Source organism: Diprion similis, chromosome 13 (genome assembly GCF_021155765.1).
Source record: "Diprion similis isolate iyDipSimi1 chromosome 13, iyDipSimi1.1, whole genome shotgun sequence".
Classification (NCBI taxonomy): Eukaryota; Metazoa; Arthropoda; class Insecta; order Hymenoptera; family Diprionidae; genus Diprion; species Diprion similis.
Genome location: NC_060117.1, coordinates 6,061,209 through 6,074,177, shown reverse-complemented (window position 1 = coordinate 6,074,177; position 12,969 = coordinate 6,061,209). Strand labels below are relative to the sequence as shown.

The 12,969-nt window shown below is 36.9% G+C and overlaps 1 protein-coding gene across 1 annotated transcript; it reads left to right on the top strand.

Annotated features, from left to right (window-relative positions):
• Positions 1–153: 153 nt before the first annotated feature.
• LOC124413966 (kinase suppressor of Ras 2) lies at positions 154–8,625 on the top strand. Its single transcript, XM_046894789.1, has 16 exons — positions 154–474; positions 2,231–2,371; positions 2,520–2,667; positions 2,812–3,072; positions 3,835–3,988; positions 4,163–4,347; positions 4,508–4,771; positions 5,226–5,356; positions 5,860–5,983; positions 6,065–6,276; positions 6,368–6,544; positions 6,773–6,958; positions 7,114–7,247; positions 7,362–7,499; positions 7,922–8,051; positions 8,259–8,625. The coding sequence occupies exons 1-16, from the start codon at positions 322–324 to the stop codon at positions 8,409–8,411; spliced, it is 2,691 nt and encodes an 896-aa protein (XP_046750745.1). The 5' UTR covers positions 154–321; the 3' UTR covers positions 8,412–8,625.
• The last annotated feature ends 4,344 nt before the right edge of the window (positions 8,626–12,969 follow it).

The following is a 12,969-nucleotide window of genomic DNA, read 5'->3' as shown; positions in this document are numbered from 1 at the left end:
AACAGTATACTCGGTCGATAAAAAAGGCCTTTCGCTATGCCTGAAGTCAGAAAACGATGAGTTTGCGAACGCATTCAGTGGACTTTGACCGTCGACGACAAGAGGCTCAAGGCAGGAGAGGGGGGCATACGACAAATACAACTGCCGGGCATCTCTGACGTCACTGATAGGCTGCCAAGATGGCTGTCAATGTTGATAAGTGGTTTGGTTACTTACGATACCTGTGATATTGAATTCGATAGGGGCTTTGCGTCGGGGATATTATGTTGGTGAAATAACAAGTTGTTCAGTGACCGAGACTAGAAGCTGTCACCGTTTCTCATGGCGGACAGCGAGGAGGCCGAACAGGACATTCGGCGAGCCCTAGATGTCGATCAATCCATGATTGACATCTGGGCCGATCGGCTCGAAGGCTTACGGACTCAGTGCTCTACCAGCGCGGAGTTAACACAGCAAGAAATACGTACTCTGGAGGTACCCGATGCGTTTTTTCACATGAAATTGGCCGCCCCTCGTCTCTCTAATTTCCCGAAACTACTCGCCTATTCATGTTCCGTCTTGCTCCAATCCGCTCAGCTTGTTACAGGGAATATAAAATGTGTAAACTATTCCTTTTTCCTGCTACTCCACGCCTCGAATATTCCAATTTTCTAATAAAAAAATACTTGCAATTATTTGAAATTCATCAATCGTATCGCACTGATTTTAATACAGGCGGGTACAATAATTCTCGACAACATGATATGACAAGCCTTATCATTTAATTCTTGGAAACAAACTGTCAATAAACATAGATGTGATTGTTGATCCGCTGTTTTCATTTAAACAAAAGTCTCACAGCGTTCAGTGATTCTAAATACATCGCCGCTTGCTGTGTTTTGAATTTCTTTTTATTTCTTAACGTATACCTTATTCACAGGATAGAATTATGTATTAAGTAACGGAAAATTTATTCATATCAAAAGTAACGCTTAGGAGCTTGTGAACCGTCAATTTTCCTCTTACAGGAAATTGATGAAACTACTATTATTTAATAGTTACTAATTTCTTTCATTTTAAAAAGAGTATTAGTTGAATGTATTCTTTGCGATTTACATTTCCCTGACTCAATTAGTTTAATGATTCAGTCACGTACTGCAAAGTTTCGTTATCATTTCATCGGAATTAAGTCCTAAAATTTTACAATCAGGATCAAATTACTGTGGCATGAAAATATTCAGAAAAATTATCTTGCGTTTGTTTTTTTCTTGTAGTCCTTAAATTGATTTCGCTATATTTTACAAATATCTAGAACAAGATTGATATTATATTTATATAATGTTTTCTATGCCTCATAAACTTTGATGACAAAGTCAACGAAATAGAGTCAGCATATAAAAATTGATTTTTTTCAATTCAGAAGATTTCCATCTATAGCATTTTTCTCAAAGCATTTTAATTTCCTTTTATTCTACCGTTCGGTGATGACATAATTTTCAAAATAATATTCAAGGGTACAAACAAAGTATCGCGCAGTATAAGAAACCTGGAAGTTATTATGATTTTTACTGTTACAAGTGCAAAAATGTATGTTACACTTTAATATATAATAAAAATTATTTTTTAAGAACACCTCCAAAGAATTCACTGAGTAAAACTCCAGTTATTCGTCATATTTCAAGCACATTGTGTAATACTCACTACTTCGTATTCAAGTTCAAGTTTTAAGCTCCTGAAAGAATTCCATGCAATACTTCAAACTTCGACAACGATTAAACCATCAAACTTGCTATCAGTTTGGTATTCTCATCCAGTTAATCTAAGCTAAGCGTAGTGAAAAATGAAAGAAAATGCATATTTTTATGTATTCTGTTTTATTTATTTATTTATTTTTCAATCCATTTATACTAATACCTTTCAACTTTTTCCTCAGATTTCAACTGTCGTTAAGAATTTCGTATTCAACATTGAGTTTCATGATTATGTTCGTTATAATTTTGTAAAATAATATTTACGATACCAAACTCATTCTTAGATTATTAAAATATTTTTATATCGAATTTTCGAGCCAAAATATTCTTCGGAAAGATAAAAGCTTAAAGATGACTACGCATTTAGTATACAAGACACAAATATTCGATCAAAGTGTTATAAAATTGGCTAAAGCTGCGTTATAAACATGATTATTTAAAGATATGTATACAATAAAAAGTATAACAAATAATCTAATGATATCTTTTCTCGTCAATAGGGAAAATTGATAAAGTTATATTCCAAACAACTTGTGAGGAAGGCTAAGCTTGCTGTCGAGAGTTTGCCTGTGGAAATGAGGCAATATCCATCTCTACAACAATGGCTTCGAGTTGTTGGCCTAACGCAAGAATCAATTCAGGTATTATTAATTGCAAAACTATATTCAGCAGTTTTCAATTCTATTAAATATACTATAGATCGTTACTAGTATAAACGCAAAAGTAACGCTAAATTGACCCACTCTTGTTCAAATTACACAGATAAATATACAAATTATCTAATTACAGATGGTTTGTTCGAAAGCGAGTTCTCTGGAAGCGCTGAAAGAAAAATCGGAGCATGAATTGGGTAGTATGCTGGGCGAGAACAACGTGCGTCACGAAGAAGAACTTCGTAGGCTCTGCAGGGCGTTACACAATCTGCATCGTTACATGGGTGAGCTTCGTTGTTCTTGTGTTGTTAATACAAAGTTTAACACTACAGTGTATAAGTGATGAAATCACTCGACGTTTGCACTATAATTAGCTTACAAGGATATATTTTTTACATTTTATTTAACGTAATTCAATTGTGTTACAGACGTTCTTTTGCGGGGTGATATGGAAAGTAGCGAGATGGCTCTGTATTGGGATTCCTGGGACAGACATCATTTACGAGGCGGACCATCTCCTCGTTCAGCACGCTCTCGTACCATGCGTTCTTCCGTACCCTCCGAAGATAGCATTCCATATCACAATAACAATAATCTCAACAGCGATACATTGGGCCAAGCGTCGTCTATAAGTTCTCTGTCAATGACAACACCTCCCTCTACGCCTCTTTTGAACAGACAGAGCCGCAGTAAGCTGCTTCAACTAATTTCTGTCATTTTAAGGGACTACGTACGCCTAAAGCGCTGAATTTCGGCAATTTCTACCCCGATAACCAATTATTCAATTCGATCAGAATTTTTTTAATTTAAAAGTGTGTGGATCGACCTTTGTGTACTACATTTTTGTATCGTACTCAATTAGTACTCAAAGCATTGTTATTGACAATAATACCCACGATGTCTCACTTAAAGTGCGCAACCAATTTACTTCTAATTTGGAGATTGCATTTCTGGATTGTTTATCCTTTTTACTGCTATTGCTTAGTTTTTCTAACCATAGTTTTCCTGTAATTCAATATAATTTCGCTAACTTCGGACGAAAAATCAATAGACATTCAACTTCAAATGGACGCTATTCTATTGGAAGAAATAAAAAAAAGTATCGTGGACAAAGAGGATAAACTATCCCAGCATACTATCTCCAAAATTTGAGTATATCGGTTCAGACATTTTTGAGGTATCACAGATACCACGAAACTCATCAGTGAGCAAAGTGACGTTATTGTCGATGACAATATTCCCTCTGGATTCAGTGTAATAAAAAAAAATACATAAAAACGAAGCTCGATTTGCATACTTTTAAACAAAGCAAATCCTGATCGAACGGTTTACTCGGTTGTTGAGAAATAAATTCCTCAAATTCACACACCTTACGAGCTATCTACTCATGCATACACCGCCTTAAGCAATGTGAAACGCTCCGTGATTATGAAAATTTCTCGTTCTTTCAGACGCCAGAGTTCCGACGACGCCTCCTCCCTGCAAGAGACACCAAACTGGGCTACAAAGTACTGTGACACAACCTGAAGTCTTTCCGCTAACTAAATCCAAATCACACGAATCACAGCTGGCTAATCGTTTGGAAAATGGGGAAACAGCGTCAAGGTTGTACTTTATTTTAAATATACTGTAGAGCATTATAATTATCTACTGATCATCTTGGAGACAAATGTATCTTTTCATACACTTTTAATTACAACTTCTACTGTTAACACTAAGAATAATTATAACTTGTTTGCTAATTCGATTTTCTTAATTGGCGTGCCAATGTTGTAACAGTGGTGCGGATTCAACCGTTGGTAGCAGTACTACTAGAGCAAGATTGTCTACTGAGCCAGGTCCTCGTAGCAGTAGCGCAGATATTACTGGAGACATTCTTTTGGGTAACAGTAACACAGACAGTCCTATAAACTCGCCACCCTATTCCAGCGCTAACAGTGACGATAACAGCTTTAAGGCTACAGGTTAGATAATTCTCTACCTTCGTTACAGATTGATCTACTTACTTTCTCATAAAACGATCCCCAATCAAATTGAATGATTGTTTGTCGAAATATAAATTCCCAGAATTCATATACTTCTCAAAACATTTAAGATTTTTAGATTTTCTTTTATTATTTTCAGTAACGAGTCTTCAGGTGCCAAAGTCTCCGCGAACGCCGACAGTGACTCGTGGCATGGGTCATGTTATTGCTCACCGCTTTACTAAAACCTTTAAAATGATGACCACTTGTGATTATTGTGATAAACAAATGTTCATTGGCACGGGTCTTAAGTGCAAGGAATGCAAATATAAATGCCATAGAGATTGTGAGTCTAAAGTTCCACCGTCTTGCGGTCTTCCTCAAAAACTGTTTGATGAATTCAAACGAACTATACAGGCCGATGGTAAGTATTAGAATAATATTACATCAGCGCAGGTCCCTCATAGGTTTCAGGTTTAATCGATTCTTTTACCTAATCATGAATTGAGATGTTGTAGCACATCCGGCATTGAAAACGTGTCTAATTCCTCATGGGAATCATTTACAAATCAGACTTTCAAATCTACTTCGTCATAAATTACACGTTTATACAAAATCAATACTTTATCAAAATATCCTCAGTTTCTTGTTCAACAATGTGTGTTGAGTTAACAAAGTTTTTGTAAACTCGACAGTGACTTATGTAATTATTGGTATAATGTAAAATATTCTATCAAGTGCGTGAAATTGATGAAAAAGGTATTAAATTATCCATATCTACTTCTTATTTAGCATAGGTACTATTAAACTGTTAATAACATAGTTATAAAATGAATCGCATTTATTCATTCGCAATTAAAAAAATACAATATCTTTAGCTATGACGAATGTTTCTCCAGTACTAACCAGGCCTGGGATAACATCTACAAACCATCATAATACAATTATATCTGCTCCTTTCAATCGGAAACGTACGCATCCTCATTCCTCAATGAATATACCCTTTCAGGTATGTAACTAGTGTTTCTGTTGTTTTTATTTTTTCTTAATTGTGAAAAATATCCAAAGGACTCGGTCCATCGTTAGTTGAATGTGAAAATGCTCGATTAGGTGACAAAATTAATGACTGAGATATTAGGTTGTTTTTTTTTTTATTTATTTCACCGTACGTGAGTAATATTTATGAATAAAATTTGGTAAATTTTGCCTTTCTAATTATGGTGTGGATGCAATTCGTACGATTCAAATAATTATTGTACTGTTGTAAAAGTTTACTGTCACGCGATATTGAGTAAAGGGTAGGTTCGAAGTTTCAAGCGATGAAAGCTTTAATCGGCAAATGTTGAAACTTATATATTGGCAATTGAAAAGTCGCAAACTTTTACTGTCTAAAATTTCAACTCCACCATTTGAATGAAATTCTCTCTTCTGTAGTCATTATGTAAACAGGCATATTTGTATGTTTTGGTATGTTGTTTCGAGGAGAAAAGTTAGATGAAAATTTTTCTTCAGGGTGCTGATTCTAGTTCAAACACTTCGAGCTGTAATAGCTCGACACCTTCTAGTCCAGCATTACACCCTGCTAATACTAGTCAAACTCCACAAGCACCTGTTAAACAACAGTTCAACTTTCCAGGTAATTGAATGAGATTTATTTTCATAAAATTACAGTAAACCTTGTTACTTTTATTAATGTTATGCTATTCATCAATTGCAGATGTCACTCTGAACAACGAAAAAGACGTGACGCTAGAAACACATCGCCTAGAAGGTACAAATGTGTCGAGCGATAGCGAGAGAACTGTTAGTGTTTCTGGATCTGGAAGTGTCAGCACTGACTCGGAGAGAACTCCTGTACGCGTTGATTCTCAAGACTCTCAAGTGTCTGACGGTGAACCTGGTGATAGTCGTTGGCCACGACAAAACAGTGTAAGTTTGATCTCGTGGAGAAACGCAAGCTCATATTAAAATTTTCTCTAGGCGCTGAAATGCAAACTTTCATTAATTTTTATCGGCTTAGCTCTCCATGAGAGAATGGGACATTCCATATGATGAACTTAAAATTGGAGAACCTATTGGGACTGGACGATTCGGTACAGTTTACAGAGGAAACTGGCACGGAGATGTAGCAATCAAAGTCCTCAATATGGATTATTACCTTGATGATGACAAAACTCTGGAAGCATTCAAGCTAGAGGTAAAAAATTATATGTATTAACGGATCGAAGTTTGGCTATTCTCTATGAGTAAAATTATAAAATCAGAAGAAGGCCTGAGAATTTAGTACCTATCGGAAAGTATGCGAAGTTCCACACTAATTTTAAGATAAAACCGAGAGCTGTTCTCATTTTTGTCTGTAACGAACCTGTAACATTTCACCCTTGTATCAGACGTTGATATTGATGTAAAAAATTCTGTTTTGCAGGTAGCAACATTCCGAAAAACAAGACATGAAAATCTAGTTCTATTTATGGGTGCCTGTATGAAGCCTCCACGTTTAGCAATAGTAACTAGTATGAGCAAAGGCATGACTCTATACACTCATATTCATTTACGGAAGGATAAATTTAATATGAATAAAACAACTATTATTGCCCAGCAGATTTCACAGGTGAGTTATCTTAGATAACATGATTATAGCTTATCTAACTTAAGAAAAAACAAAAGAGTTGTTGAATATTTATTGAATTATAAAAGTAAAATGGGTACCAAAAATTGAAAACTTTTTTGTTTATGAAAGTATCAACGTATTTCAACTTGTTACAGGGTATGGGGTACCTTCATGCTAGAGGCATTGTTCATAAGGATCTGAAAAGCAAAAATATATTCCTAGAAAATGGCAAAGTTGTTATAACAGATTTTGGACTGTTTAGTGTGACTAAATTATGTTATGGGAATAGGTAAGGCAATACTTTTGTACAGCAAATCACGCAAAGTAAATTAGATTGTGATAATTTTCTGAAATTTAGTAATTTCATTTCTGTTTACATATATATACCTACTTTATATCGTAGGAAGGGCAATGGATTGAGTATACCACCAGGTTGGTTGTGTTACTTGGCTCCTGAAGTAGTTCGCAGACTGAGACCGCAGCAGAACAGAGACCAAGAAGAATTGCCATTTTCATGCGCTTCTGACGTGTATGCTTTTGGGTACGTACTATACTCACTTCAGCTTTTCAAATTGAAATTTTAAGCAAGTCAAAGTGGCTAGAGTATTCGCCTGATCAGTGAAAGACCCGGTTTGAAATCCTGATCCAATCGAAAAGTACTTTGAACACGTTTTCTGAACCTATAAGTCACTAATAATCTCCCAATATCCTTCAGGTTAATGAAGTGCTATGTATCAATTTTTTTTTCCCAGATAAATAGTTCTCGTTTTTCAGTTACGAACTTCAATAATGTTATTAGCAGTCTGGAATGTTGTTTTAATTTTTTTTCCTTTGCCCTAAAGAGATCAATTGAGAAACCTCTGTTGTTCTATTGCTAATGACAATGACCCACCCGAAAATCATAATTTATTTTTGTTGTTGAGAAATAATTATGCACCAGTGAATGATGTCAAATTTCTCTAGAACCGTCTGGTATGAACTTTTGTGTGGAGAGTGGCCGTTTAAAGGACAACCTCCTGAGGCCATCATTTGGCAAGTTGGTAAAGGAATGAAGCAAGCCTTAGCCAATCTTCAAGCATCGCGTGATGTCAAGGTGTGATTGCATTCTTATCTAATCGTAATAATTGTCTAATTATCTGGAACCTGACCTGAGCAGTCCAACATTTTTTCACATACGTCTGCCTTACTTCTAATTCCGTACCCATAAATAGAGTATCAATCAGTAATTTGTAGGGAAAAAACCAACAATCTCAAATTATTACAAATCAAGTTTTATTGTACATATTTGGTATTTTTTCAGGACATTTTGATACTCTGTTGGTCATATCATTCGGAAAATCGACCAGAGTTTGCAAAATTGCTGACGACGCTAGAGAAGCTGCCCCGTAAAAGATTGGCTCGAAGCCCCTCTCATCCAATTCATCTTTCTCGCTCTGCGGAATCTGTATTTTAAATTCAATTAGTTATCATTTGCATGAAATTTATTCCGGCAATGTATGTAAATCTCTACGCACTTATTACCGAATCAGTTTTATTTATTTTTTTTCACGTTTTCTTAATGCAAAGTGAAAATAACAGAATGTATTACTCATTCCATATTTTTAATTTACCGAAACGTGCAATAACGGAACAGGATCTTTTGATGAAAGAAAAAAATCAGTGAAAATGAAAAAATATAGCATATCCCTACATAGTAAAGATATACAGGAGTGTGAAAGAATTCCTTTAGTAGTGGAATTTGGTACTTACGATAAGTAATATCGTAAGTACCCTCAGTTTCAAAGTGTTTTTTCATACAAGTATGCATTATCACGAAGGATTAATGGAATGCTTAAATGGTACATACATTCACAAAAGTACAAATTAAACAGCCACTTACCCAAGCCACGATCATCCAAAAAAAAATTTATCGCTACCGTACGAAAAGTGTCGAGAGTATAATATTAATGTTACATAAACGATTACATGGCTTGTAGTTGGATAGACGTTGATTCGAATGGAATGTTAACTAGTTGAATGAATGAATGAAATCAAAAATATAACTTCTTTGCACAGACCGTAAGTCATATTGTAAACATAAGTCGATCCCTGTGGATATAAGTGTGGTATATCACAATACATAGGTATTTATTTTTTTAAACGTAAACATTTATTAATTATTATACGTTAAATTCTTTTAAGTAGGTGGCATTACAATCTTGTAAATTGTTACATTTATGAAAATAGTGACTACTTTTATCATCTGCATAACCATGGCAAAATCATTTTTTGCGACTCAACGAGAGACTTATTCGTCATTTATTTCATCATTTCATTTATTGTAATGGCAGTAAATGAAATGAAAGACCTTTATTAAAACATAATTGCCTCATACTGATTGTTTTATTGCCGTTCTCAACTGAGCCGTTTTTGCCTTCTGCTCTCATCGTTTTCATTTCATTTTATTACTCACTGAAGTTTCCATTTCACGATTTTCGTGTTCTTGTGTATTTTTCATCTGCACTTCAGCATCTATAAAAATCGCGCTTAAATGTGGTAATCTTTCTTGGAATCACTATCGAACCAAAGTACGAAAATTGGAGCCATTACAATCATGATTTGCGGCATGTGGACAAGAAATATAAAAACCTATTTTGTTCAGATAATCGGAACTGAATTAGTAACTCAATTACTTTCCACGGACATTAAAAATGTCGAGAACATTATTGAAATTTGTATTCCATCTGTGAAAGAGAATATTGTCATAAGCTTTAAAGATGTATAGATATGGAAAGCGCCCTCAGGTGGCTCAAATTTGTGATTTATTGATTTGGTGTTGTTTGAGAAATCTCCTTCCTCGACTCTATGATAATTATACGTTTCTATTACACCAAATATATCCACCACGAATGCCAATCGACGAAAATATCTAAAACTTGCATCTGAAAAGCCAAACTCTGTAAAATGCTAAGAAAAATATAATAAAACAAAATATTAACACATACAACTCTTTCTAGTTGAGATTGATATGACCTGAATGCCGACAATCCTTTTTTCGGACGCACATCATCAATGTCACGAGTAATCGATCAATCAGTCCTTGTTTCAAGAGATATCCTCGGCACAGATGTTCGCCTGATACCGGGGCAGTTTTAGCCTGACATTTCTCCGATTTCCTCAATTATAATTAATAGCATGAAAGTAAACGACCGCATGCCCTTTAAAGCAAACAGGCACGCATGTAGAGCTAACAATCAACATCATGAGCAATCGATCCTTCAGTCCGTGTTTTTGATCCACCTTCTCGGCTCGGATGTTTTCCTGATACTCGGAGCAGATGTAAGCTGAAATTTCTCCGATTCGCCTCATTATAAAAATGATTGTAGTATGAAAGCAAGCGATCACAAGCCCTTTTGAGTAGACCGGCATGCATTTATATTAGACTCACAGCTTCAACCTCGCAAGCAATCGATAGATCAGTCGCTGTTTTTGGCCTACCTCCTCGGATCAGATGTTGTCCTGATACCAGGGGCAGATATACGCTAGAATGTATCAAATTTGCTTCATTCTAATCGAAAGTAGCATGTGAGCAACCGAATACAAAACCATATAAAGCAAAAAGGAATGCGCGAGAACGCAGGCATAATCCTCTGAAGCAGTCAATCTGTTGATGAAATCCCTGTTCCTGAAAGACCTCGTCAGTCGAGCTGTTCTCCTCATGCAATAATAATTTGTAGGGTGCGTCTCATCATCTGCTGCTCACAGCGCATTCGGACTGCGCTCAATCGGTTTCTCTCGCAAAATTACGTCGGAATAGTGCCTGGAAGAATTTACTGCGGCACTTTTCAGAATCGTCGAAATTTTCGCCAAAAATCCAGAGGGGTAAGCCTTACTTTTTTGGTCATTTTTGCAGCCGAGCATTTTTCACCTCGGACTCGATTTGTCTGACCCCCTCTGGATTAATTGGACGCCCGAAAACTCAGAAAACACAAGGAAAGAGCGTAGGACCAACAGCAGAGGAATGACGACGCAAAGACCGGCAGCTGAAAAATTGAGAAAATGCGTCTTTCGTTTTTTGGCTGTAACTATTGATCTGTTGCTCGCAGCGCATTTATACTGCGCACGATCGATTTCTCTCGCGATATTACGTCAAGATAGTGCCTCACAGAATTAATTGCAGCACTTGTCAAAGTCGTCTAAATTTCTGCCAAAAATCCAAAGGGGTTAGCCTTGCTTTTTTAGTGAATTTTTGTGCAAAAAATTTCTCGACTCGGAATCGATTAGAATCACCCTTTCTAGACTTATTCGACGCCCAGGAACTCAGAAAACACATGAAAAATAGCCTAGGACCAGCAGCGGAGCAATGACGATGAAAATCTGCAGTTTTTCGGCTGTAACTTTGCGGGTGTTGCTCGCAGCGTATCGGAACTGCGATGAATCGATTCCTCTCGCAAAATCACGTCGGAATAGTACCCTAAAGATTTAATTGCAGCACTTTTCAAAGTCGTCGAAATTTTCGCCAAAAATGCAAAGGGGTCAGCCTTGGATTTTTTTTGGCCGAAAAATCTTTTGTCTCGGAATCGATCCGTATGACGCTTTTGAGACTAATTCGACGCCCAGGAACTCAGAAAGCACATGAAAAATAGCCTAGGACCAGCAGCAGAGAAATGACGATGAAAATCTGCAGTTTTTCGGCTGTAACTTTGCAGGTGTTGCTCGCAGCGTATCGGGACTGCGATTAATCGATTCCTCTCGCAAAATCACGTCGGAATAGTACCCTAAAGAATTAATTGCAGCACTTTTCAAAGTCGTCGAAATTTTCGCCAAAAATGCAAAGGGGTTAGCCTTGGATTTTTTTTGGCCGAAAAATCTTTTGTCTCGGAATCGATCCGTATGACGCTTTTTAGACTAATTCGACGCCCAGGAACTCAGAAAACACATGAAAAATAGCCTAGGACCAGCAGCAGAGAAATGACGATGAAAATCTGCAGTTTTTCGGCTGTAACTTTGCAGGTGTTGCTCGCAGCGTATCGGGACTGCGATTAATCGATTCCTCTCGCAAAATCACGTCGGAATAGTACCCTAAAGAATTAATTGCAGCACTTTTCAAAGTCGTCGAAATTTTCGCCAAAAATGCAAAGGGGTTAGCCTTGGATTTTTTTTGGCCGAAAAATCTTTTGTCTCGGAATCGATCCGTATGACGCTTTTTAGACTAATTCGACGCCCAGGAACTCAGAAAACACATGAAAAATAGCCTAGGACCAGCAGCAGAGAAATGACGATGAAAATCTGCAGTTTTTCGGCTGTAACTTTGCAGGTGTTGCTCGCAGCGTATCGGGACTGCGATTAATCGATTCCTCTCGCAAAATCACGTCGGAATAGTACCCTAAAGAATTAATTGCAGCACTTTTCAAAGTCGTCGAAATTTTCGCCAAAAATGCAAAGGGGTTAGCCTTGGATTTTTTTTGGCCGAAAAATCTTTTGTCTCGGAATCGATCCGTATGACGCTTTTTAGACTAATTCGACGCCCAGGAACTCAGAAAGCACATGAAAAATAGCCTAGGACCAGAAGCAGAGAAATGACGATGAAAATCTGCAGTTTTTCGGCTGTAACTTTGCAGGTGTTGCTCGCAGCGTATCGGGACTGCGATTAATCGATTCCTCTCGCAAAATCACGTCGGAATAGTACCCTAAAGAATTAATTGCAGCACTTTTCAAAGTCGTCGAAATTTTCGCCAAAAATGCAAAGGGGTTAGCCTTGGATTTTTTTTGGCCGAAAAATCTTTTGTCTCGGAATCGATCCGTATGACGCTTTTTAGACTAATTCGACGCCCAGGAACTCAGAAAGCGCATGAAAAATAGCCTAGGACCAGCAGCAGAGAAATGACGATGAAAATCTGCAGTTTTTCGGCTGTAACTTTGCAGGTGTTGCTCGCAGCGTATCGGGACTGCGATTAATCGATTCCTCTCGCAAAATCACGTCGGAATAGTACCCTAAAGAATGAATTGCAGCACTTTTCAAAGTCGTCGAA